The following is a 26,255-nucleotide window of genomic DNA, read 5'->3' on the forward strand; positions in this document are numbered from 1 at the left end:
GCTCAACTCCGCAGGTAGCTCCAATCGATATGCTACTCTGCCTACCCTCGCAGTCACCCTGAACGGACCGATGTACCGGGGCCCCAACTTGCCCCTCTTCCTGAATCGGATCACTCCTTTCCAAGGAGATACCTTCAGGAGTACGAAATCTCCCACCTGGAACTCAAGCTCGGATCGTCGCCTATCCGCATAACTCTTCTGGCGACTCTGAGCTGTCAATAACCTCTGTCTAACCTGCTGTATCTGCTCTGTCGTCTGAAGCACTATCTCAGTGCTACCCATCACACGCTGCCCTACCTCTCCCCAGCAAATGGGAGTCTGACACCTCCTCCCATACAACAACTCGAAGGGAGGCATACCAATGCTCGAATGGTGGCTGTTGTTATAGGAAAACTCAGCCAATGGTAGGTATGTGTCCCAGCTCCCTCCGAAGTCCAACACACATGCTCGAAGCATGTCCTCGAGCGTCTGAATCGTCCGCTCACTCTGTCCGTCCGTCTTTGGGTGGTATGCGGTGCTGAAATGCAGCCTCGTACCCAACTCCTCATGGAATTTCTTCCAGAACCTGGAAGTGAAACGTACATCTCGATCCGACACAATCGAGATCGGCACCCCATGCCGCGATACCACCTCCCTCACATACAACTCTGCCAGCCTCTCGGCAGAAGAGCTCTCACTGATAGCAAGAAAATGTGCGCTCTTCGTCAGCCGGTTGACGATCACCCAAATTGCATCGACACTCCGAGCGGTCCTCGGCAATTTGGTGATAAAATCCATAGAAATCTGTTCCCACTTCCATTGGGGAACCTCAAGTGGCTGCAACTTGCCATGCGGACGCTGGTGCTCGGCCTTAACCCTGCGACAGGTCAAGCACCTCTCAACAAACCATGCTACATCCCTCTTCATACAGGGCCACCAATAGTCCCTCTTCATGTCCAAATACATCTTAGTGGCCCCGGGATGGATCGAGAACCTCGATCGGTGCGCCTCTTCCATCAAAGTGGCGCGTGTCCCGCCTGCATACGGCACCCAAATCCATCCCTGAAAGGTCATCAGCCCACGACTATCGGTAACAAACTCAGGTACCTGTCCAATCACCTGCTCTCTCTTGCGGTTCTTCGGTCTTGCGGCCTCTGCATGGGCCTCCCGAATGGTATCCAACACCGGAGTCATCACTGTCAATCGCATACAAGTGTCTCGAATTGGGGCACTCTCCGCCCTACGACTCAGCGCATCAGCTACAACATTAGCTTTGCCCGGGTGGTACAGGATCTCACAATCGTAATCCTTTACCACATCCAACCATCTCCTCTGGCGCATATTCAGGTTGGGCTGATCCATCAGGTACTTCAAACTCTTGTGGTCCGTGTATATGGTACACCGAACCCCGTACAGGTAATGGCGCCAGATCTTGAGGGCGAACACCACTGCCCCCAATTCCAGATCGTGGGTGGGATACCTCGTCTCATGAGGCTTTCAGCTGCCTCGATGCATACGCTATCACATGCCCTCTCTGCATAAGAACTACACCCAACCCTGATATCGATGCGTTGCAGTACACCACTAAATCCTCCATTCCCTCTGGAAGGGATAACACCGGGGCTTCGCACAACCTCTGGCGAAGAGTCTCAAACGAGGCCTGCTGCTCAGGACCCCACGAAAAAGTAACGCCCTTCCAGGTCAACCTAGTGAGAGGCACGACGATCTTAGACAAATCTTTAATAAATCTCCGATAATAGCCAGCCAACCCCAGAAAACTCCTGATCTCGGTGGGGGTTCTCGGCACCTCCCAACTCATCACCGCCTCAATCTTGGCCGGATCGACCAATATCCCATTCTGATTAACGAGATGTCCCAGAAACTGGACCTCTCGTAACCAGAAATCACACTTGGAGAATTTGGCGTAAAGCCTCTCTGATCTCAGAACTCCGAGGATCTCCCTCAAATGCTCCTCATGCTGCTCTCTGGATCTCGAATACACCAATATGTCATCGATGAACACGATCACCGATCGATCCAACATCGGCCTACACACCCTGTTCATGAGATCCATGAATGCTGCTGGTGCATTGGTGAGCCCGAAAGGCATCACCACGAACTCGTAATGCCCATAACGAGTCATGAACGCCGTCTTCTGGATATCCTCATCTCGCACTCTCATCTGATGATATCCAAACCTCAGATCAATCTTGGAGAACCAAGACGCTCCCTGTAACTGATCAAACAGATCATCAATCCTCGGCAGTGGCTAACGGTTCTTGACCATTAACTTGTTCAACTCCCGGTAATCAATGCACATCCGGTGTGAACCATCCTTTTTCTTGACAAAAAGGATCGGCGCTCCTCACGGTGAGCTACTCGGTCGAATAAACCCCTTCCCCAGCAGCTCCTGCAGCTGTGAGGATAACTCATGCATCTCTGGTGGCGCAAGGCGATAGGGCGTCTTGGCGATAGGTGCCGCTCCCGGAACCAAATCGATGTGAAACTCCACCTGCCTCTCGGGAGGCACACCCGGCAACTCCTCGGGGAAAACGTCCGGGAACTCACGCACTATCGGCATATCATCAACAGAACTAGAACTCTCCGCTGCTACTCGTGTGTCCATCACATAGGCCACAAACCCACTACAGCCCTGTTGTAGACTTTGCCTCGCTCTAGCAGCCGAACAGAATGCTGACCCTGAACGGGTACCCTCGTCGTACACCGTAATAACTCCCCCACTAGGGTCTCGTATCGTCACCAACTGTCGCTCGCAGTCTATAACTGCCCCAAAACGGCTCAACCAATCCATACCCACTATAACACACACGTCCCCCATCGTAATCGGGACCAGATCAATCGGAAACTCAACACCAAAGATCTCGAGTACACATCCCCGAATCACATCCGTAGCATATACCGCTCGCTCGTCAGCTATGGAAACTCGTTGTAACAACGTAAATTTTCAAAACAATTTTTCATTTTTAAATCATACTTTCATTCACATGATAATCACAAAACATAATGTGTCACTGTGTCATAACAAAAACATGTCCCAGAATCTCAATAACATAAACTCCATAAGTGTGTACGGATCATGCCGGCGCCTTCCCACGGTCCTCGCTAGTACGTGAAACACATATCATAACAACTGTAAGCATAAATGCTTAGTGAGTTCCCCAAAATACCACATGCCACACATACGCCTTTCCAGGCCACAACTCTGTAGGATCTTCCGATCCATGTGTCTCAGGGGACTCCCGTCCCAAATCCCGGTAGACCTTCCGGTCCTACCCGTATCGACCTTCCGGTCCGTAACCTCTTGACCTTCCGGTCCATATCATACATAATCATACATAGCACATACATATCACATAACCGCATATAGCACATACATCATAGCATACAAGACCTTCTGGTCACACATAAGTACCCTTCCAGGTACATTATAGTGAGAAGACTCACCTCGTATGATGTCTAGTAACTCACGTGCTCGATATCCCTGAATCTCGAAACAACGACCTAGCCCCGCCTAATCACATAAAGTAATTATTTCAAATCATTAACGGCTCTCAAGGCTAGACTAATCCCTTCCTATGTCCTCTTAGAAGGTTAAAAGACCATTTTACCCCTCAATGGTCCCAAAAGTCCAATTGTTGACCAAACCCTAAAAGTCAAAAAAAGTCAACTCTCCGGGTTACGCTGCGCGTACCAAGCCTGTACGCTGGGCTTACCCGACGACCTCACAGAAACGGGGAACGCGACCCCCTACGCCGCGCGTACTGGGATTACGCCCAGCGTAACTCCCAGTTTCAGACTCCTTAGCTCTTGAGGTCTTAAACAGTTAAGACCCACGTCCAACTTTTAGATCTGACCATTTCTAAGCCTCTTAATCCATAAAGTTGGTGACTTTAAGCCTTTGCATGGCTGGACAAGTCACTAACACCCATAACATTCCATTTCCCAACTCTAGAAAGCTCATAATTCAAGCATGACCTCATATCAACGACCAAGATGGAAACTTTATGGATCTATAACACAAATATCACTGAAATGGGACAGATCTAGGTCCATGGAGTCCTTTATGCTCATAAAGTCTCCACCTTTGGGACTTTAACCCTAGAAATGGTCCATAAATCACAAATCAAAAATAACAAGGAAAGCTTTGAGCTTTATACCTCCAAGTGAAGCTCATCCCTCTGTAGAACTCAGATCCAAGCTTATACTCCAACTTCTAGCCTCCACAAGAACCTCCTCTTCTTCTTTACTAACACACAAAGGCACTTTCTTGCTCAAGAACACACACACTAGCTTTAGAACGATAAAGTTGCTCTTCTAGGGTTTCTCTCTGAGGGATGGTGGCTGGGGACAAGACCATCTCATTCCTTTTATAGCCCTCAAGCCACAATTAGGGTTTTGCACTTGGGCCAACTACGCCCAGGGTAACCCTGGGTACGCCCAGCGTACCTAGGCGAGTCCGCGTCCAAAAATAAGCGCATGAGTACGCGCAACGTACTCTTGAGTACGCGCAGCGTACTCATTTGCTATAATTTCCACTCAAGGGCTAATCTTGACAACTTGACAAAAGAGAAGGGTTAAATAGTTGTACCTGAATTTCATGATGTTACAATTCTCCCCCACTAGAACCAGACTTCGCCCTCGAAGTCTCATGCTGAAAACAACTCCGGATGCTGCTCCCGCATCTCTGACTCTGTCTCCCAGGTCAGCTCAGACCCCCTCCGATGTTGCCACTGAACCTGAACCAGGGACACCTCCTTGTTCCTCAGAACCTTGATCTTTCGATCCACAATCGCGATTGGTCTCTCAGCATAATTCAGGCTCGCATCCACCTGAATGTCCTCCAGCGGCACCACTGCCGACTCGTCAGCTATACACTTCCTCAACTGAGACACATGGAAGGTGTCATGAATCTAGCTCAACTCTGCAGGTAGCTCCAACCGATATGCTACCTTGCCCACCCTCGCGGTCATCATGAACGGACCGATGTACCAGGGCCCCAGCTTGCCCCTCTTCCTGAATCGGATCACCCCTTTCCAAGGGGACACTTTCAGGATTACGAAGTCCCCCACCTGGAACTCCAGCTCGGATCGTCGCCGATCTGCATAACTCTTCTGACGACTCTGAGCCATCAGTAACCTCTGTCTAACCTACTGTATCTACTCTGTCGTCTGCAGCACTATCTCAGTGCTACCCATCACACGCCGTCCTACCTCTCCCCAGCAAATGGGAGTCCGACACCTCCTCCCATACAACAACTCGAAGGGAGGCATACCAATACTAGAATGGTGGCTATTGTTGTAGGAAAACTCAGCCAACGGCAAATACGTGTCCCAACTTCCTCCGAAGTCCAACACACATGCTCGAAGCATGACCTCGAGCGTCTGAATCGTCCGCTCACTCTGTCTGTCCGTCTGGGGGTGGTAGGCGGTACTGAAATGCAACCTCGTACCCAACTCCTCGTGGAACTTCTTCCAGAACTTGGAAGTGAAACGTACATCTCGATCTGACACAATCGAGATCGGTACCCCATGACGCGATACCACCTCCCTCACATACAACTCTGCCAACCTCTCAGCAGAAGAGCTCTCACTGATAGCAAGAAAATGCGTGCTCTTCGTCAGCCGGTCGACGATCACCCAAATTGCATCGACACCCCTCGCGGTCCTCGACAATTTGGTGATCAAATCCATGGAAATCTGTTCCCACTTCCACTGGGGAACCTCAAGCGGCTGCAACTTGCCATGCGGACGCTGGTTCTCGGCCTTAACCTTGCGACAGGTCAAGCACCTCTCGACAAACCACGCGACATCCCTCTTCATACAGGGCCACCAATAATCTTTCTTCAGGTCCAAATACATCTTCGTGGCCCCGAGATGGATCGAGAACCTCGATCTATGCGCCTCCTCCATCAAAGTGGTACGTGCCCCGCCTGCATACGGCACCCAAATCCGACCTTGAAAGGTCATCAGCCCTCGACTATCGGTAACGAACTCAGGCACCTGCCCGATCACCCGCTCCCTCTTGCGGTTCCCCGGTCTCACAGCCTCTGCCTGGGCCTCCCGAATGGTGTCCAACACCGGAGTCATCACTGTCAATCTCATATAAGTGCCTCGAATCGGGGCACCCTCCGCCCTACGACTCAACGCATCAGCTACAACATTAGCTTTGCCCAGGTGGTACAGGATTTCACAATCGTAATCCTTTACCACGTCCAACCATCTCCTCTGACGCATATTCAGATTAGGTTGATCCATCAAATACTTCAAGCTCTTGTGGTCCGTGTATATCGTACACCGAACCCCATACAAATAGTGACGCCAGATCTTGAGGGCGAACACCACTGCTCCCAACTTCAAATCGTGGGTGGGATATCTCGTCTCATGAGGCTTCAGTTGCCTCGATGCATATGCTATCACATGCCCCCTCTGCATAAGTACTGCACCCAACCCCGATATCGACGCGTCACAATACACCACAAAATCCTCCATCCCTTCCGGGAGGGCTAACACAGGGGCTTCGCATAACTTCTGGCGAGGTGTCTCAAACGAGGTCTGCTACTCCGGACCCCATGAAAAAGCAACACCCTTCCGGGTCAACCTGGTGAGAGGCACGGCGATCTTGGAGAAATCTCTGATAAATCTCCGATAGTAGCCGGCCAATCCCAGAAAACTCCTGATCTTGGTGGGTGATGTTGGCACCTCCCACCTCATAATCGCCTCGATCTTGGCCGGATCGACCAAAATCCCATCCTGGTTGACGAGATGCCCCAAGAACTGGACCTCCCGTAATCAGAACTCGCACTTGGAGAATTTGGCATAAAGCCTCTCCGTCCTCAATACCCCGAGTATCTCTCTCAGATGCTCCTCGTGCTGCTCTCTAGATCTCGAATACACCAGTATATCGTCGATGAACACGATCACCGAATGATCCAACATCGGTCTACACACCCTGTTCATGAGATCCATGAACGCTGCTGGTGCATTGGTGAGCCCGAAAGGCATCACCACGAACTCGTAATGCCCATAACGAGTCCTGAACGCCGTTTTCTGGACATCCTCATCACGCACTCTCATCTGATGATATCCAGACCTCAGATCAATCTTGGAGAACCAAGACGCTCCCTGCAACTGATCAAACAAATCGTCGATCCTCGGTAATGGATAACGGTTATTGACCGTCAACTTGTTCAACTCCCAGTAATCAATACACATCCGGTGTGAACCATCCTTTTTCTTGACAAAACGGATCGGTGCTCCCCAGGGGGAGCTGCTCGGTCTAATAAACCCCTTCCCCAGCAGCTCCTGAAGCTACAAGGATAACTCATGCATCTCTGGCGGCGCAAGGCGATAAGGCGCCTTGGCGATAGGCGCTGCCCCCGGAACCAAATCAATGCAGAACTCTACCTGCCTCTCGGGAGGCACACCCGGCAACTCCTCGGGAAAAACATCCGGGAACTCGCGCACTATCGGAACGTCACCCACCAAACTTGACCCCTCAGCGGCCCCTCGTGTGTCCATCACATAGGCTACAAACCCGCTGCAGCCATGCTGTAAACTCTGCCTCGCTCTGGCAGCCGAACAAAACGCTGTCCCAGAACGAGTACCCTCGCCGTACACCGTAAGTACTCCCCCACTAGGGTCTCGTATCGTCACCAACTGTCGCTCGCAGTCTATAACATCCCCAAATCGGCTCAACCAATCCATGCCCACTATGACACACACGTCCCCCATCGCTATCGGGACCAGATCTATCGGGAACTCAACACCGAAGATCTCGAGTACACATCCTCGTATCACCTCCGTAGCATACACCGCTTGCTCGTCAGCTATGGAAACTCGCAGAGGTCAACTCAACGCCTCTCGTCTGCTACTGATGTGCCGACTAAAGGCTATCGACACGAACGATCGACTCGCACCCGAGTCAAATAACACTAAGGCAGGTACAGAACTCACAAGAAAAGTACCTACGCATATCATCATATAAGCACAATATCTCAACTCAATATAAATAAATAAAGAATACATACCATCCACAACATCGGGCGCTGCGCGGACCTCCTCCGCTGTCAACTAGAAAGCTCTCCCGCGAGCCTTCGGTGCCTCGGCCTTTACTGGCCGAACCTCGGTAACCCTAGCAGCAGGTGCAGATCCCTGTGCTGATCCCTGATGTGACTGCGGGCACTCGGCCTTCCGATGGCCAGTCTGGTTGCAATGAAAGCAAACCATAAATCCCTTGGGGCAATCCTTGGCGATATGCCCCTCCTTGCCACATTTGTAGCAAGCACCTGATCGACATACCCCATCATGTCCCTTGCCGCACTTCCCACAAGTGCGGCCCTTCTGGCCTCCAGATCTCGTATCAGCGGGCTTGGCCCGCTTGGCTGCCGGCTGCGCCTGTGCCGGCCGCTGATCCATCCTCTGAGACTCGGCCTCCTCCCTGGCCTGAGTCTCCAACTCAATCTCCCTCTTCCGGGCATTTGCCTGGAGCTCAGCAAATGACCGGTAAGTCGAGTTCGACACGAACTCCCGAATGTCCCTCCTCAAAACGCCCAAATACCGGCTCATGCGTGCCTGTTCAGTAGACACCTGCTCAGGGCAGAACATCGCCCTCTCATGAAACTTACTGGTAACCACCGTAACAGAATCAGTACCCTGCTTGAGGGTCAAGAACTCCTGAACCAACCGTTCCCTCTCCACCGGGGGAACATACTCGTCTCTAAACATGGTGGTGAACCTCTCCCAGGTCACCGTTGAAATCTCTGTAAGAGTGAAGCTCGTCGTCACGAACTTCCACCAATCCTTCGCTCCCAAGCGAAGCTGGTTCAACGCGAACCGTACCCTCAGATGCTCTGGACATGAACACGTATAGAAGCATCCCTCGATATCAGAAATCCATCTCATCGCAGCGATTGGATCCTGCATCCCATCAAACTCTGGTGGCTTCGTGTTGCTGAACTCTCGAAGCAACAACGAGTCACCTCCCTGAGGTCTGGCAGTAGTTGCAGCAGCCGCAGCCTCAGTCACCGCTGCGTACCGCTCATCAAACGTCTCAATCAATGTGGTCTTGATAGACCCAAACATCTCCGGAATCTCGGCTCGAATCGCCGCTGCCACCTCATCATGGATCATCTGACGAAGCTCCTCGTCACTCACACCGCTCGCCTCAGGTCTGTGGCGTGTCCCAACCATGATGTCTCTGAAATACAACATAATAATATCAGAGACTCGCTCGAGCATACTCGCACTCGATAACTCAACCCTACTTGTTCCTTAGTACCCAAAGGGTTCTTACTTAGGGTGCGCACTGCTCCGGTGTCTTCAGTAGTACGGGCCCTATACTACCGTCCACACCGCATCAGCATTCACTCTAAGTCCTCCTCCATGGATCCCAGATCACAAGTACCCTACATCTCGCTGGCATAGGCTACCCTTCGGTAGACCTCTTATAAGCTCCTCACTGCTATCTACTCACTCTCAAGCATCACATAGCAGCAAGAATCTTCCTAGGCTAAGGCATCCTAAAATTAGGCCACTCTAGTCCTAATATGAATACCTAGCCAACTCTAGCATGCATATCATATAATAACATATCTCATAACACGTAATGTAAGGGTATTTTGGGAAATCACCGTTCAGGCGCTGGCTGATCGTACACACTGCTTCCTTCTGCCTTTCTCAAAATCTTTTACTCTTTTAGAAAAATTGTTTATTTTATGAAAAACTTTCTCAATTACTCAGTTTGAGTTCAGATCCATCCGAAGATGCACCCGAATCCCTCAAACCAAGGCTCTGATACCAACTTGTAACAACGTAAATTTTCAAAACAATTTTTCATTTTTAAATCATACTTTCATTCACATGATAATCACAAAACATAATGTGTCACTGTGTCATAACAAAAACATGTCCCAGAATCTCAATAACATAAACTCCATAAGTGTGTACGGATCATGTCGGCGCCTTCCCACGGTCCTCGCTAGTACCTGAAACACATATCATAACAACTGTAAGCATAAATGCTTAGTGAGTTCCCCAAAATACCACATGCCACACATACGCCTTTCCAGGCCACAACTCTGTAGGATCTTCCGATCCATGTGTCTCAGGGGACTCCCGTCCCAAATCCCGGTAGACCTTCCGGTCCTACCCGTATCGACCTTCCGGTCTGTAACCTCTTGACCTTCCGGTCCATATCATACATAATCATACATAACACATACATATCACATAACCGCATATAGCACATACATCATAGCATACAAGACCTTCCGGTCACACATAAGTACCCTTCCAGGTACAGTACAGTGAGAAGACTCACCTCGTATGATGTATAGTAACTCACGTGCTCGATATCCCTGAATCTCGAAACAACGGCCTAGCCCCGCCTAATCACATAAAGTAATTATTTCAAATCATTAACGGCTCTCAAGGCTAGACTAATCCCTTCCTATGTCCTCTCAGAAGGTTAAAAGACCATTTTACCCCTCAATGGTCCCAAAAGTCCAATTGTTGACCAAACCCTAAAAGTCAACAAAAGTCAACACTCCGGGTTACGCTGCGCGTACCAAGCCTGTACGCTGGGCGTCCCCGCGACCTCACAGAAACGGGGAACGCGACCCCCTACGCCGCGCGTACTGGGATTACGCCCAGCGTAACTCCCAGTTTCAGACTCCTTAGCTCTTGAGGTCTTAAACAGTTAAGACCCACGTCCAACTTTTAGATCTGACCATTTCTAAGCCTCTTAATCCATAAAGTTGGTGACTTTAAGCCTTTGCATGGCTGGACAAGTCACTAACACCCATAACATTCCATTTCCCAACTCTAGAAAGCTCATAATTCAAGCATGACCTCATATCAACGACCAAGATGGAAACTTTATGGATCTATAACACAAATATCACTGAAATGGGACAGATCTAGGTCCATGGAGTCCTTTATGCTCATAAAGTCTCCACCTTTGGGACTTTAACCCTAGAAATGGTCCATAAAGAAAAAATCAAAAATAACAAGGAAAGCTTTGAGCTTTATACCTCCAAGTGAAGCTCCTCCCTCTGTAAAACTCAGATCCAAGCTTGTACTCCAACTTCTAGCCTCCACAAGAACCTCCTCTTCTTCTTTACTAACACACAAAGGCACTTTCTTGCTCAAGAACACACACACTAGCTTTAGAACGATAAAGTTGCTCTTCTAGGGTTTCTCTCTGAGGGATGGTGGCTGGGGACAAGACCATCTCATTCCTTTTATAGCCCTCAAGCCACAATTAGGGTTTTGCACCTGGGCCAACTATGCCCAGCGTAACCCTGGGTACGCCCAGCGTACCTAGGCGAGTCCGCGTCCAAAATAAGCGCATGAGTACGCGCAGCGTACTCTTGAGTACGCCCAGCGTACTCATTTGCTACAATTTCCACTCAAGGGCTAATCTTGACAACTTGACAAAAGAGAAGGGTTAAATAGTTGTACCTGAATTTCGGGATGTTACACTCGTAGAGGTCGACTCAACGCCTCCCGCTGGATACTTATGTGCTGACTAAACGCTAACGACACAAAAGACCGACTCGCACCCGAGTCAAATAACACCAAAGCAGGTACAGAACCAACAAGAAAAGTACCTACGCATAACATTATATAAGCACAATATCTCAAACTTAGCATAAATAAATGAAAGAATACATACCAGCCACGACATCGGGCGTTACGCGGACCTCCTCCGCTGTCAACTGGAAGGCTCTCCCGCGAGCCTTCGGTGCCTCGGCCTTCGTTGGCCGGGTCTCCGTAGCTCGAGCAGCAGGTGCAGATCCCTGCGCTGATCCCTGCAGCAGCTGTGGGCACTCGGCCTTCCGATGGTCGGTCTGGTTGCAATGAAAGCAAACCGAGAATTCCTTGGGGCAATCCCTCGCGTAATGCCCCTCCTTCCTACACTTGTAACACACCCCAGCCCTGTACACTCCCTCGTGGCTCTTGCCGCACTTTCCACAAGTGCGGCCCTTCGGACCCCCAGATCTCGAATCAGCGGGCTTTGCCCGCTTGGTTGCCGGCTGCGCCTGTGCCGGTCGCCTGTCCCTCCTCTGAGACTCGGCCTCCTCCCTGACCTGAGTCTCCAGCTCAATCTCTCTCTTCCGGGCATTTGCCTGAAGCTCGACAAATGTCCGGTATGACGAGTTCGCCATGAACTCACGGATATCCCTCCTCAGTATGCTCAAGTACCGGCTCATACGTGCCTGCTCAGTCGACACGTGCTCAGGGCAAAACAATGCCCTCTTGTGAAACATCCTCGTAATCACCGTCACAGACTCAGTTCCCTGCTTGAGGGATAAGAACTCCTGGGCCAGACGTTCCCTCTCCACAGGGGGAACATACTCATCTCGAAACATCATGGTGAACCTCTCCCAGGTCACCGCAGTAAGCTCTGCCGTAGTGAAGTCTGCCGTCACAAACTTCCACCAGTCCTTCGCTCCCAAGTGAAGCTGGTTCAGCGCAAACCGAACCCTCAGATGCTCCGGACACGAGCAAGTGTAGAAGCATCCCTCGATGTCAGAAATCTACCTCATCACAGCAATCGGGTCCTGCGTCCCATCAAACTCTGGTGGCTTCGTGTTGCTGAACTCTCGGTACAGCAACAAGTCACCCCCCTGCGGCCTGGCAGCAGCGACGGCTGCGGTGGCCGCAGCAACAGCAGCCTCAGTAAGAGCAGCATACCGCTCATCAAAAGTCTCGATCAGCGTGGTCTTGATAGACCCGAACATCTCTGGTATCTCAGCTCGAATGGCCTCCGCCACCTCCTCGTGAATCAACCTACGAATCTCCTCATCGCTGGTACCACTGCCTCCTGGGTGGTGGCACGTCCCAACCATGATGTCTCTGAAACACAACACAAAAGAATCAGAGACTCGTTCGAGTATACTCGCACTCGATACTCAACCCTACTCGTTCTTTAGTACCCTAAGGATTCTTACTTGGACTGCTCACCGATCCGGTGTTTCCAGTAGTACGGACCCTTATACCACCTTCCACAGCGCATCGGTATTCACCCTAAGTCCTCCTCCTAGGATCCCAGATCACAAGTACTCTATATCTCACTAAACTCAGGCTACTCTCTAGTAGACCACTCATAAATTCCTCGCTGCTACCTACTTACTCTCGAAGTATCTCATAGTAGCAGTAACTCCTAGGCTAAGGCATCACAAATCAGGCCACTCTAGTCCTAATATGAATACCTAGCCTACTCTAGCATGCATATCCTATCATAACATATCTCATAAGACATAATGTAAGGGTATTTTGGGAAATCACCGTTCAGGCGCTGGCTGATCGTACACACTGCTCCGTTCTGCTTTTCTCAAAAGTCCTTTACTCTTTTGGAAAAATTGTTTCTTTTATGAAAAATTCTCTCAAATCCTCAGTTTGAGTTCAGATACGCCCGGAGGTGTATCCGAGTCACTCAAACCAAGGCTCTGATACCAACTTGTAACAACGTGAATTTCCAAAACAATTTTTCATTTTAAAAATATCATAGTAATCCAATGTATCACATGTTATCACAATAAACAAATCCCAAGATCCTCAAATACATAAATCCTCTCAGTGTGTACGGATCATGCCGGCGCCTTCCAGCGATCCTCGCTAGTACCTGAAACACATAACACAACAACTGTAAGCATAAATGCTTAGTGAGTTCCCCAAAATACTACATACAACATATACGCCACTCGAGGCTATAGTACGACCCTCCGGCCGATGTGTCTCAGCGGGACCCTCCAGTCCCGTAGCTTGTTGGACCCTCTGGTCCGGTTATAGCTCGTCGGACCCTTCAGTCCAGTCTGTGTCGTTGGACCCTTCGGTCCGGTCTATATCGTTGGGCCCTCCGGCCCGGTCGGTTCAACACATAGCATACATATAACACAATGCACATAATCTCATATATACACATAGCATACAAGACCCTCTGGTCTACACATAAATACCACTCTAGGTAATGTATAGTGAGAAGACTCACCTCGGGTATCTCGGATGATCTCGCTCACGAATATACTGATCTAGCCCCCGCCTAATCACATACACAATATCCTCGAATAAATAATGGCTCTCAAAGGCTAGATTAAATCCCCTTCTACGATCCCTCAGAAGGGTAAAAGACCATTTTACCCCTCCTTGACCCAAAAGTCCAAATGTTGACCGAAACCCTAAAAGTCAACGAAAGTCAACGGTCAACATTGACCGGACTCGCTGAGTGCACTAGAGTGACTCGGCGAGTACATGCATGTCCTCCTCGCCCCTGTCCTCACTTGACTCGTTGAGTCAACCCATACTCCACGGGTCGCTACAGGTCGTGAGTCGCGGGGCAACCCGACTCGACTCGTCGAGTCCCTTATGGGCTCGGCGAGTTCCTCCCATGAAAACTCTCAAAAGATCTCTTGAGGTCAGATCTGCTTCACCAACTAACAGATCTACCCTTCAAATGATCAAATGTCACGTAAAGGTGCAACCTTTACGTGCATGCAACCCACCATAAGTCATAAATGGAGAAATAACTCTAGAAATGGCAACCTAGTCTCCAATCTTTCATTTGCTTGCATAAAGCTGAGGGATAGTGACTCTATGGACCTCTCATGGTCCAGATCTGATGCTATTAACACAAAGGGGACCTCATACTCACTGGATCTTACATGAAATGGGGGGTAAAAGCCCTAAAATCATGAACTCTATCATATCAACATGAAATAGACAGGATTATACCTCCAGAGATGAAATCTAAAGGTGATTAGCCCATATTCAAGCCCCCCTTACGCTCTAGATTGGTGCTTCCTTCTTCCTTCTAGCAAAACTACACCAAAAGTGATGTATTAGCCTCTTCTTTCCCTCAAACTCACCCACACTCTCTCTAGGGTTTCTCTGGAATGAAGTGGCAGCAAATGGAGGCCATAAAGGCCTTTAAATAAGGCCCCAAACCCCGAGAATTAGGGTTTCATTTTACAGCGCGGACTCGCCGAGTCCACGCATTGACTCGTCGAGTCCATTCATTAAATCCAGTCATCATTCGCGGTCCTACTCGACGAGTCTACGACTCGACTCGTCGAGTCCCTCTCTTTTCTCAAAAATAAATGATAAAATATAATACCTGGAATTCCGGATGTTACACATACAAATAAAACTCATGACCAAAGCATGTAACCAGACTAAGATAATTATCACAAAGACAATCATCTTCTAAATACTCCTCTTTGGTGTAGACCCACCCCTACTGGAAGGTAACTCACCTCGTACAAGTAGCTGCTGATAATGTGTGCGGGAAACCTCTGTCTGCTGCCGCTTCGGAAATCCTCCGGCTACAATCCCCAGAAAACACTTAATCAGAGTCTGAATCTATTCTTAGGGTAAAATGACCATTTTACCCCTGACCAAATCCAAGTCAAAGTCAAAGTCAACTTCCAGTTGACCCGACTCGCCGAGTTGGGCCGTCAACTCGTCGAGTCCCTATCTCTTCAACTGTCCTCATCCACGATTCTACTCGTCGAGTTTAGCGACGACTCGACGAGTTCCTCTTCGATATGAACATCGAATGAACCTTCATCCGACTCGCCGAGTTGTATGAACACTCGTCGAGTTCACCTTCATCAGATGAACAAGTTCTGACCTTGACTCGCCGAGTTGTATGAACAACTCGTCGAGTTCATCTTCAATCATAAGGAGATTGCCTTGGACTCGCCGAGTCTGTTCTAGCACTCGTCGAGTCCCATGAACTCTAGATCTAAAACTAAGTCCAATGCGTTGGGTCGCCCTTTCTGTCCTGCTACAACCCTTCTAACACCCAACTGAGTTCTTTGACCCTCAACAGATATGGGGCTCAAAGCCTTGGACTCGTCGAGTCCCAAGAACGGACTCGCCGAGTCGATAACATCCACACCCTAAATCCTCGATTTCTGATGTACAACACTTGACCAAATGATAGATCCAAGCCCCTAAGCTCAATCTAGCACGTAAAGTTACGAACTTTACGTACATGCATGGGACTTTTGAGCCAAAAAGGCTCTAAAATGGCTCTAGTGTTACATGGGGCCTTCCTTGGGTGCAAAAGCAACCCAAATCTACCTTGTGACCCCTTTAAAGACCTGATTCCAAAGCCTCAACCCCCAACCATGTTTGCAATCATGGTTGGTTACCAAAAATGGCTTATAAAAGCCCTAAATCTCCCCAAAAAGGGGATTTATCAAATGAAAGAGCAAGGTACAGACTTTATACCTCTCAAAGACTGCAAATGATGAACCAAACTCGAATCCTTCAGTTCCCTCTTGATCCTTCTATGCTCTTCCTTCTTCCTTGTGAACAAAACCACCAAAATCACTCAAAAGCCTTAGATCTTGCACCAAAACACTTAGGGTTTGCTATGGAGGGTTTCTGGGAGCATAAAGGGGCGATGGAGGCTGCATAAGGTTGTTTAAATAGGGTGCAAACCCTCATATTAGGGTTTTGTCTAGTCAGAGCCTACTCGTCGAGTCCGGGACCCGACTCGACGAGTCCATCACTTAAATCCCGCGCCTCATCCCGCTTTTACTCGGCGAGTTGGTCCTTCAACTCGCCGAGTCCAAGGCCAAAAATGCAAAATACTTAAATAAAAATACATACCAAGAACCAGGTGCTACACAAGTTATCAGGGTTATCGCCAATCTTGGGCGAAGGAAGATGGATTAGTGTCTTAGCAGAGCTCAGTGGGTGTTTGTGGAATCTAGCGTTTGCAGGGCGCGGAAGTGTGCCCCTAATATGAAGGGTTAGTATTATCGGGTGATTCGTGATTGATAGGTGGTGCTTGTGAGTTGAAAGGCCAATGGTCGGCTTGGAGTAGTGGCAAGGATGCCACACGAGGATAAGCCATTTTAAGAGAGATGCAGAAGTAGGGTTTGTAAGAACCCGAGTTGATTGAGAAATCGGAGTCTGCAGTGCAAGGGGTTTGTTCTGAAGCGTATGTTGCAGTAGGCTTCGAGGATGAAGCCTAATTTAAGTGGGGGAGAGTTGTAACATCCCGAAATTTCAGAAGTTCGATGAAGGGCCAAAAGTGTAAATAAAAGAAAGGACTCGACGAGTAGGTCTGCTTACTCGCCGAGTCGGAGCGGGATTCTGTCGCGGTTTAAGTGGCCAACTCGCCGAGTCGGCAGTTTGGACTCGACGAGTTGGTGCTGTAGAGAGAAAACCCTAATCTCGGGGGTTGTGCCCTATATAAAGAACATTATAACCCACCTTTAGCCTCTTTACTACCCTTTTGAGATCCAGAAACCCTAAAATCGAGTGAGCCTCCATTAATAGAGAGAATAGAGCTTTGGAGGAGGAAATCTTGGAAAGGGGCTTGAAGATCAAGAGGCTTGCTGCAAAGGAGTGGTGTAGATCCGGGATCTACTTCAGTTGAAGCTTATATTGGAGGTAATAATCTGTTGCTTGGGCTCTTTTGCATCTAGATCTTTTATCATTTGAGATTTGGGGCATTTTTGGTATGATTGAGAGCTATTTCGAGTTAGAGGCTTAGATCTGAGGTTGCTACCTCAGATCTAGGCTTGTGATGGTCCAAAATGTCATAAAGCTCTTGTCTAAGAGTTGTTGGTGAAGCCCCCTAGTCCTTAACCCTAGCCCTAGAGTGTTTTGGGCCTATATCTCCTTGGTTTCACGTAAAGTTTGCCACTTTATGTGAGGGTTATATTGTAGAAGAGTAGATCTATGGATTGGAGCCCCTGCATGGTTCGAAAAGCCACTGTATGGATTGAGAACTGGAGAGATTCGGCGAGTCACATGGGTGTACTCGACGAGTTGTATGAACATGTACATGGACTCGGCGAGTTGGAAGAACAACTCAGAGAATCTGTTGAAGATTGCCTTGGACTCGGCGAGTCTGTTCTTGGACTCGGCGAGTCTGGTCGCAGAACCCCAATCTCTTCTGGTTAAACCTCGAAGCAGTGAGTCGGGAGGTGACTCAGTGAGTTGAGCAGGATGGGACTCGAAGATCGTTGGACTCGACGATTCTTGGGGTGACTCGGCGAGTTGAGTCGTGTTCTAAGAGTTTTCAGAGTATAAGGACTCGACGAGTCAACGGGTTGACTCGGCGAGTAGAGTCAGTCATGAAGTTTGACTTTGGCCTGGACTTTGACTTTGACCTTCATGGGTGTTATGGTAATTGGTTATTTATGTCAATGGTCCGTTGATGGCAATAGGTGTTGGGATTTGGAGCAGTGCTTCGGGAGTGTGCTTTCGTGGTTCGGTTCTTCGTTTCAGGTGAGTTATCCTCACTGTACTCAAGGGTCTAAGGCACCAAGGCCGGCCCTTCCAATTGTTGTTTAGAGCTTGTTATGCTTATGTGATGATATGCTTGCTAGTATCCTGGTAGATAGGATAATGATATGATGTTATGCTCTGTTATCTTAGTATCCTGGAGGATAAGGTAGTTAAGTGATGGCAAGTTTTGTTGGATCAGAACCCTGGTAGTTGGGTAGTGGTTATATTTATAGACCTGTAGTTGGTCTTGCTTTATGTACGCTGGTAGGAGGTTACCTGCGGGATATGTATGTTGAGTAGTAGCAGAAGGTATTCCATCCCGGTAGGATGATAGGGCCCTAGTATGTTGGTTATGTAGAGTGTTATGTGGTTGCCTGTTATGTGTGCATGGTTGCTAGTGTAGGGGCATTCCAACCCGATGGTTGTGGGCCAGGAGTATTCCATCCCGGTAGGATGATTAGACTCATAGTATGTTGGCATTCCAACCCGATGGTTGAGGGGCCTGGGGTATTCCATCCTGAGGGATGATTGGACCCATAGTAGTAGTTATTGTATGTATAGGAAGTGGGGCATTCCAACCCGATGGTTGTGGGCCTGGAGTATTCCATCCCGGTAGGATGATTGGACTCATAGTATGTTGGCATTCCAACCCGATGGTTGAGGGGCCTGGGGTATTCCATCTTGCGAGATGATTGGACCCATAGTAGTTATTGTTGTACGTATATGTGTATGGGCATTCCAACCCGATGATTATGGGCCGAGAGTATTCCATCCCGGTAGGATGATTGGGCTCGTAGTATGTTGGCATTCCAACCCGGCGGTTGAGGGCTTGGGGTATTCCAACCTGATGGTTGATTGGACCCATAGTATGTTGTTCATTGTTGTATGTGTATGGTTGTGTGTGTACGTGTATTTTGGGGGAACTCACTAAGCTTTCGAGCTTACGGTTTTCAGTTTCTTGTTTCAAGTACATCAGGTGATCGTGGCAAGGCAAAGGCGTGATCGTACCGCTCCTCATATTTCATGATTTTGTGATTTGGTTCTGGGGATACTCTGATGTTTAAACTATTTTGAAAACAAATTGTAATAACTTAATGGTTTTGAATGGGTTAAAATGTTTAATTTGGCCTGAATTTTATGGGTGTTACAATTTATGTGTAGACCGGAGGGTCTTGTATGCTATGTGTATATATGAGATTATGTGCATTGTGTTATATATATATGCTATGTGTTGTATAGACCGTACCGGAGGGTCCAACGATACAGACCGGACCGAAGGGTCCAACGATACAGACCGGACCGAAGGGTCCAACGAGCTACGGGACTGGAGGGTTCCGCTGAGACACATCGACCGGAGGGTCGTACTATAGCCTCGAGTGGCGTATGTGTTGTATGTGGTATTTTGGGAACTCACTAAGCTTCATGCTTACCGTGTTATGTGTTATGTGTTTCAGGTATCTCAGAGGATCTCGGGAAGGCACCGGCTTGATTGTACACACCAGAGAGAGAGTTATGTTTTGAGGATCCTGGATTACTAATGGAGTTGTGTTTGTAATTTGAATAAACGAGATTTCTACACAATTTGCTATGAAAAGTATGCGTTTTTAGAATGAAAAATTTGTTTGGAAAATTACGGTGTTACATTATAAGTTAACATGAAAACAAAATTAAGTGACGTTGCCCCTTGTCTAAGGTAAAAGGTGAGAAATAGACGATTTACTGAACGACCATTTATTTAAACAAAAATAAGTAATGTTTTTTTTCATGACAACCTAAAAACAAACAAGATAAATGTCATGATACAAAACAATCGATAAATTCTTTAAAAAAATGAATATTTGGATTAATCTGAAAGATAAATGAAAATATGAATGTTTTTTGTATATAAATAAAATGTGAAAGTTTTTCTAATGATGGTAGATAAATGGTTGGGTTTTTTTTCTAATTTTGTCTTATGAAAATAGAAATTGAAAACTAAATAGTAAATGAGAAATTAAATATCCTCGTACTTATTCTTTTTACTCATCTTCCTACCATGATGATAAGTGTAATAAAAATTTATTTATTTTATTAAATATGATAATTATCCTAATCTTAAATGTGTAAGAAGATTAATTGAGAAAAAAATAAATGGATATTTGATTTTTGATATTAAACTAGTAAAGAACCCGCGGCTATGCCGCTTTTGGGGTAATATGGAAAAAATCGGCAAACTTTAAAAGATATGTGCTGAAATTGTAAATCACCATAAATAGGGAAGAAAGTCGACAACTCCTAAAATTAGATGTCAAAAGTGTACAACGAAAAAAAGGGACACTGGTGGAAAAAATCCAAAATGTTGTGGCAATAATATTAAAGTTGTTAACGTTGGGAAAATATGTTGGCAAAATTTTAAAGGAGGTTTTTTTTGTTTTTTATATCAAAATGTAAAACTTTTGACTACAAGGACAAAAAGTGTCAAATTCATTAAAGAATTGTGGCAAAAACACCAAAATGTAATACCTTTGAATATAAGGACTAAAAGTGTCAAAGTCATTAAAGATTTGTGGCAAAAACCTTAAGGCACAAAAACTTAATCAAAAGGCAAAAATGTAAAAATTTTGACCTTAGGGACTAAAAGTGTCAAGTTCAGCAAACTTTTGTGGCAAAATCCTAAAGCTTAAAAGAATACTATTCCTAAGCTCCTTTGGGTTTAATATATATATATATATATATATATATATATATATATATATATATATATATATATATAATATCAATCTATTAGTTTTATAACATGGGTTTTATGTAGTGTTAAAAGAGAAGGATGATTATATATCAACTTTTTGTTTTCTCTTGAAAAGTCGATATTTATCTAGAATAAACGAGTCGGGTCGAAGGAGGCGAGAAAAGTCGTGGCATTATCGTTGTTGACTTGAAATGAAAACCCGCCAACCGAACCTTCTCTATCCGCTTCTTGTCCACACCATAATATTATAATATTATTAACAATAAATTCACAGCGTATCTTCCTAAAATCAAAAATCACTCTTTCTATCTCGAAGATCTGATTCAAATCAATTCCATCTTCTTAATCGTTGTTTGATCGTGATTCCTTTCAAATACATATAGTTTGAGGGGGAAACCCCTGATCCGTTACAAAACAAGGGAATTTATTCGAGTTCTAGGGTTTTCTATCACCAGATAGATATGGCGCAGAATCAAGGTGGCGGTGGTGGTGGTGGTTTCTTTTCGTCGATCGCTTCAAGTTTCTCCAGTTTTAAGAATCAAGTTAACGGGTGAATGATTCTGGACCTTTCTTCTTGTTTTGTCGTAGTAATTACCCTAAATTCACATCGATCCATCGCTGCTGTTTATTTTTGCTTCAAATATTGTTTTCACTTTAATTTCTCCGATTTTGAGCGTGAGAATCGTGGGATTAGTTGTGCATGTTTGATTTAATACCAAGTTTTTGTTTATAAGATTGTTCGACGGCACTTGATTACGTTTTAGCTTTAATTAGCTTATCGATTCCGGTTGTAATTTATATTTTACTCAATCAGTACTTACCAGAAGCTTTGGTTTGTTATATCAGGAGCTAAACTCTCCTTTGAAGCTTATTAACTGAAGTGGTTATTGTTTGATAATAACAAAAGTTTACATCCATCGGACTTAAGTTCCTTCAAAGATACATGATGATTTTGTGATCACGATATCATGATTTGAAATCCTAAATCGACATGGATTTGTCATTATTTTTTTTAGAGTTAAAACCTAGTTGTTGGTACTTTGGAGTATTTTATAAAATCTGACATTTTTCCTCATTTCTCCCGCTCTAAATTTCTTATTGCATCCGAAATAGAATCATTAACAAGTATCAAAATCATATCTAGTCTTTGGATAAGATTGTATTTCTACAGTGTGTGTCTAGATTAACAACAAGTGTCACATGTACTGAATTGTTTGGATCTAAATGTATTTGATTATTTTCTTCTTTAGATTACTTGGTTACGAGGGGCTTGAAGTTATTAACCCCGAGGGAGGCACTGATGATGCTGAAGTTGAAGCACAAAGAGGCAGATGGAAGGGAGAGGTACACTTCAATTATTTCTCTTATCTACTTTTTTCTTCACAATCTCATCATTTTGCTCTGTTTTGGGTACTTATTACACCTAACATCCATGTTCTATTATCATCATTCATTGTTTTTATATATCTTCACAGGAGCGTGATAGTTACTGGAGGTCAATGCAGAAGTATGTAGGTGCTGATATCACATCAATGGTGACTCTACCTGTTCTCATTTTTGAACCCATGACAATGTTACAGAAAATGGCAGAGGTATTTCCCAACACCAAATCACCAATATGTTTCTATATCTTCTTCTTCTTCTATAATTGTTCATAGTAAATTAGTAATGAGTAAGAGACTTTTATTGTTTTTGTAGTTGATGGAATATGCCCATCTTTTAGAGCAAGCAGATAGTTGTGAAGATCCATACATGCGATTAGTATATACAGGTAAGAAATCATTATTCTTAATTCCTTACACACATAGACACACACTACACTGATACACTCCTTTTTCTATATAAATTTTCAAAAGCATGAAATCTTTTTTTTTTTTCTATTACAGCATCATGGTTTATATCAGTATATTATGCTCTACAACGAACCTGGAAGCCTTTCAATCCAATTCTTGGTGAAACATATGAAATGGTTAATCATTGTGGCATTACATTTATTGCAGAGCAGGTAAAAAAAAAAACTTTAAAGATCTTTCATACTTTTTAAAAAAAAAAAAATTAGTTTTATATTAATTTGATAATACTTTAATGTAAAAATTAGGTGAGTCATCACCCTCCAATAAGTGCTGCACATGCTGAAAATGAGCATTTTGTATATGATATAACTTCAAAGGTGAAGACCAAGTTTCTTGGTAACTCTGTTGATGTCTATCCTCTTGGAAGGTAAGTAAATAACTAAACTCTACCATGTTTTTTTTTTTTTTTTTTTAATTATAAAAAATATGGATGATATTTTGTTGTAGAACTCGTTTGAAGCTAAAGAAAGATGGAGTAATCCTAGAATTAGTACCCCCTCCCACAAAAGTCAACAATTTAATATTTGGAAGAACATGGATTGATTCCCCTGGGGAGATGGTTTTGACCAATTTGACCTCAGGAGATAAAGTTGTCCTCTATTTTCAACCTTGTGGTTGGTTCGGGTGCGTGATTTTTAAATACACAAAGTAAACTTCAATTTCTTTTTTTAAATTATATAAATTTACTTTTTTTGTTTTTTTATTTATGTGTAGTGCTGGACGTTATGAAGTGGATGGATATGTATACAATTCAGAAGAAGAACCAAAAATATTAATGACAGGAAAATGGAACGAATCCATGAGCTATCAGCCTTGTGATTCTGAAGGGGAGCCTCTCCCAAACACTGAACTCACACAGGTAGTTTCAATATTTTAAATTCATATATTTTAATTTTTATTGTTAGATATTCAATAATTATAATAATGTTTTGAAGGTATGGAAAGTTGCTGAGGCTCCAGCAGATGATAAATTTCAGTACACACATTTTGCACATAAAGTAAACAGTTTCAATACAGCACCAAAGAAGCTATTAGCATCAGATTCCCGCTTACGACCTGACAGATATGCCCTTGAGATGGGTGACATGTCAAAAGCTGGTTCGGAAAAAAGCATGTAAGTGTAAAAGACAGAAATGCCCTCCAAAACGTTGAAAAGTATGAAGCTAATTTTTTTGTTTTTTGTTTTTGGAAAGTCTGGAAGAGAAACAGAGGGCGGAAAAAAGAATAAGAGAAACAAAGGGGAAAGAATTTGTGCCAAAGTGGTTTGACATGACGGACCAAATTGCCCCTACACCATGGGGGGATTTGGAGATTTATGAATACAATGGGAGATACTCCAAACACAGAGCTGAAGCTGATAAGTCAAGTAGTGTTCAAGATGTTACAATTGCCAATACAGAGTTCAACCCTTGGCAGTATGGAAATGTTGCTGAAACTGATTGATAATTGATTCATCACCAGTTTGTCTGTTTAATTTTGACATAAAAATGTTTTTTTTTTTTTTTTTTTTTTTTTTTTTTTTTTTTTTTTTGGGGTGTTTTGTTTGATCATCATACATACACATTCCCTCCCTCTCTCTCTATATATATGTATGTAAGCTGTTGAAAATTTTGGTGGTTTTGTGACTTGGTAAGATTGTATTTGTATTAAATGTTTGTGTCTCACAAGTAGTAGATAAAAGAACTTGTTAGTAGTTATATGAAGCTTTTGCTATATATATATATATATATATATATATATATATATATATATATATATATATATATATATATATATTTCTTATTCGATGTTGAGATATGTTTCAAATGGGGATGATATTATCATAAGAGATTCCCAACATAGTATTTCCATCCTTCAAAACCCACACTTTTACATACCCCGAACAAGAGTTACAATTGTAGTGATTAAAGACTAAAGATTCATGAATTAGTGCATGCTTAACTAGTTGAGCATACAAATGACCTTAATGGTAGAACAACACGATTTTTTGAGATATTTTCTTACAAAGTATTTTATAGCATAACTGTAATTGCTAATAAAAATAGACACCGACATGAATTAGCTTATCAACTTCATGGACAATACTATAAACAATCTGTACCGGATTGGAATTGTGCAACGGAAAATGCTCCCATATCAATAACATTTTGAAGGGAAATTGAGTAATCTGACAATTTTTCTAATGTATTTTTTTTAAATAAAATAACCACTTTTAATAACCATTTGAGAAATGACCATCTCGTTCGGAAAGAACTATTCTAAATTGAGGTTCGGCCTGGTCCGGCCCGGCCCATTCCAAATCATAATGAGTTCAAGAATTATGGCATTAAATAACTCATTCCGAAATGGCTGTCGGAATTTGATCACATTTCAGACTGTTGGCAAAAGAAGAAATGACATGATTCTGATGAGTTGGATGTTTTATGGGTAAGTTCATGACTCTTTTACTTGTACTTGTTTAATTTTCTAATTATAACTGTAAAAACTTGAGCTCGGAATATAAAGAACTTGTCCAAAAGACGAAGAACAAGTTTGAAATGTTATGTTGATTATTAGTAGGTGCCTTAATTATGTAGTTTTATAGTGTTACTAAAGACCCAAAGTATTAAAAAATAGTTATGTTATTCTGGAACACATAGATGCATTCCAGAGTACAAAGAACTAGTCCGGAATGTTTAGATCATTACGTTCCGGAGCACCATTTATAGTCCGAAATTATCATGAAAGATTTTTTTTGTTTCTTGCAGCATGCCAACATTTTTGATGCTTTTCTTACAATTTCTTGCAAACCTGACATTGGTGTTGAATTTATATGCTCATGAATCATTATTGAGTGATATTGTTAGTAATATATGATTCTAATAGTGTCACGCCTCTATCAAGTTGACATATTTTATATATTTATTATTAATATGATTATTAATAAATAATATCAATTCTTGTATTTATTTAGGGAATAATTATTGTTTTCTGAAAAAATAATTAAAGAGAGTATAACTAGTTATTATATCATATAGTATGATTTAATAAGTCATATACAAAGTTTTGGACACTTTGGTTAACCATGATCAAGTTAATGAGTTAACATACCATGGTTAATAAACTAGCTAGACAATTTTTGTCTTCTTTTTAAGCATTAACCAAAATTATTATTATGTCCCTCATGCTTCTAAAACTCTATCAATACTTTATATTATTATAATCTAAATGTATGTTTTGCATTAGAGTATATAAGGAAGGCCTTTGCATGAGTGTTTGACTAGTTATTCAAGGTCTTTTCTTCTTTTCCATATGATGGCCGAAATTTCTTCTATTTTCATCATCTCTCCATTTGAAGCTAGTTTTTGGTGATTAGAAGCCCTTTTGAATTGTCTCATTTAGTACTTATTTGAGTTAAGTACTTAAAGGCTTAAGACAATTAAG

General features: G+C 44.4%; 1 protein-coding gene across 1 annotated transcript; it reads left to right on the top strand.

The window, feature by feature from the left end:
• Positions 1–21,234: 21,234 nt before the first annotated feature.
• LOC145167698 (oxysterol-binding protein-related protein 3A-like) lies at positions 21,235–24,529 on the top strand. Its single transcript, XM_079086935.1, has 10 exons — positions 21,235–21,529; positions 22,230–22,323; positions 22,455–22,571; positions 22,678–22,750; positions 22,866–22,984; positions 23,078–23,199; positions 23,280–23,456; positions 23,547–23,691; positions 23,768–23,946; positions 24,026–24,529. The coding sequence occupies exons 1-10, from the start codon at positions 21,441–21,443 to the stop codon at positions 24,273–24,275; spliced, it is 1,365 nt and encodes a 454-aa protein (XP_078943061.1). The 5' UTR covers positions 21,235–21,440; the 3' UTR covers positions 24,276–24,529.
• Positions 24,530–26,255: the final 1,726 nt, after the last annotated feature.

Source organism: Lactuca virosa, chromosome 3 (assembly GCF_052849685.1).
Source record: "Lactuca virosa cultivar CGN04683 chromosome 3, Lactuca_virosa_CGN04683_v6, whole genome shotgun sequence".
Classification (NCBI taxonomy): Eukaryota; Viridiplantae; Streptophyta; class Magnoliopsida; order Asterales; family Asteraceae; genus Lactuca; species Lactuca virosa.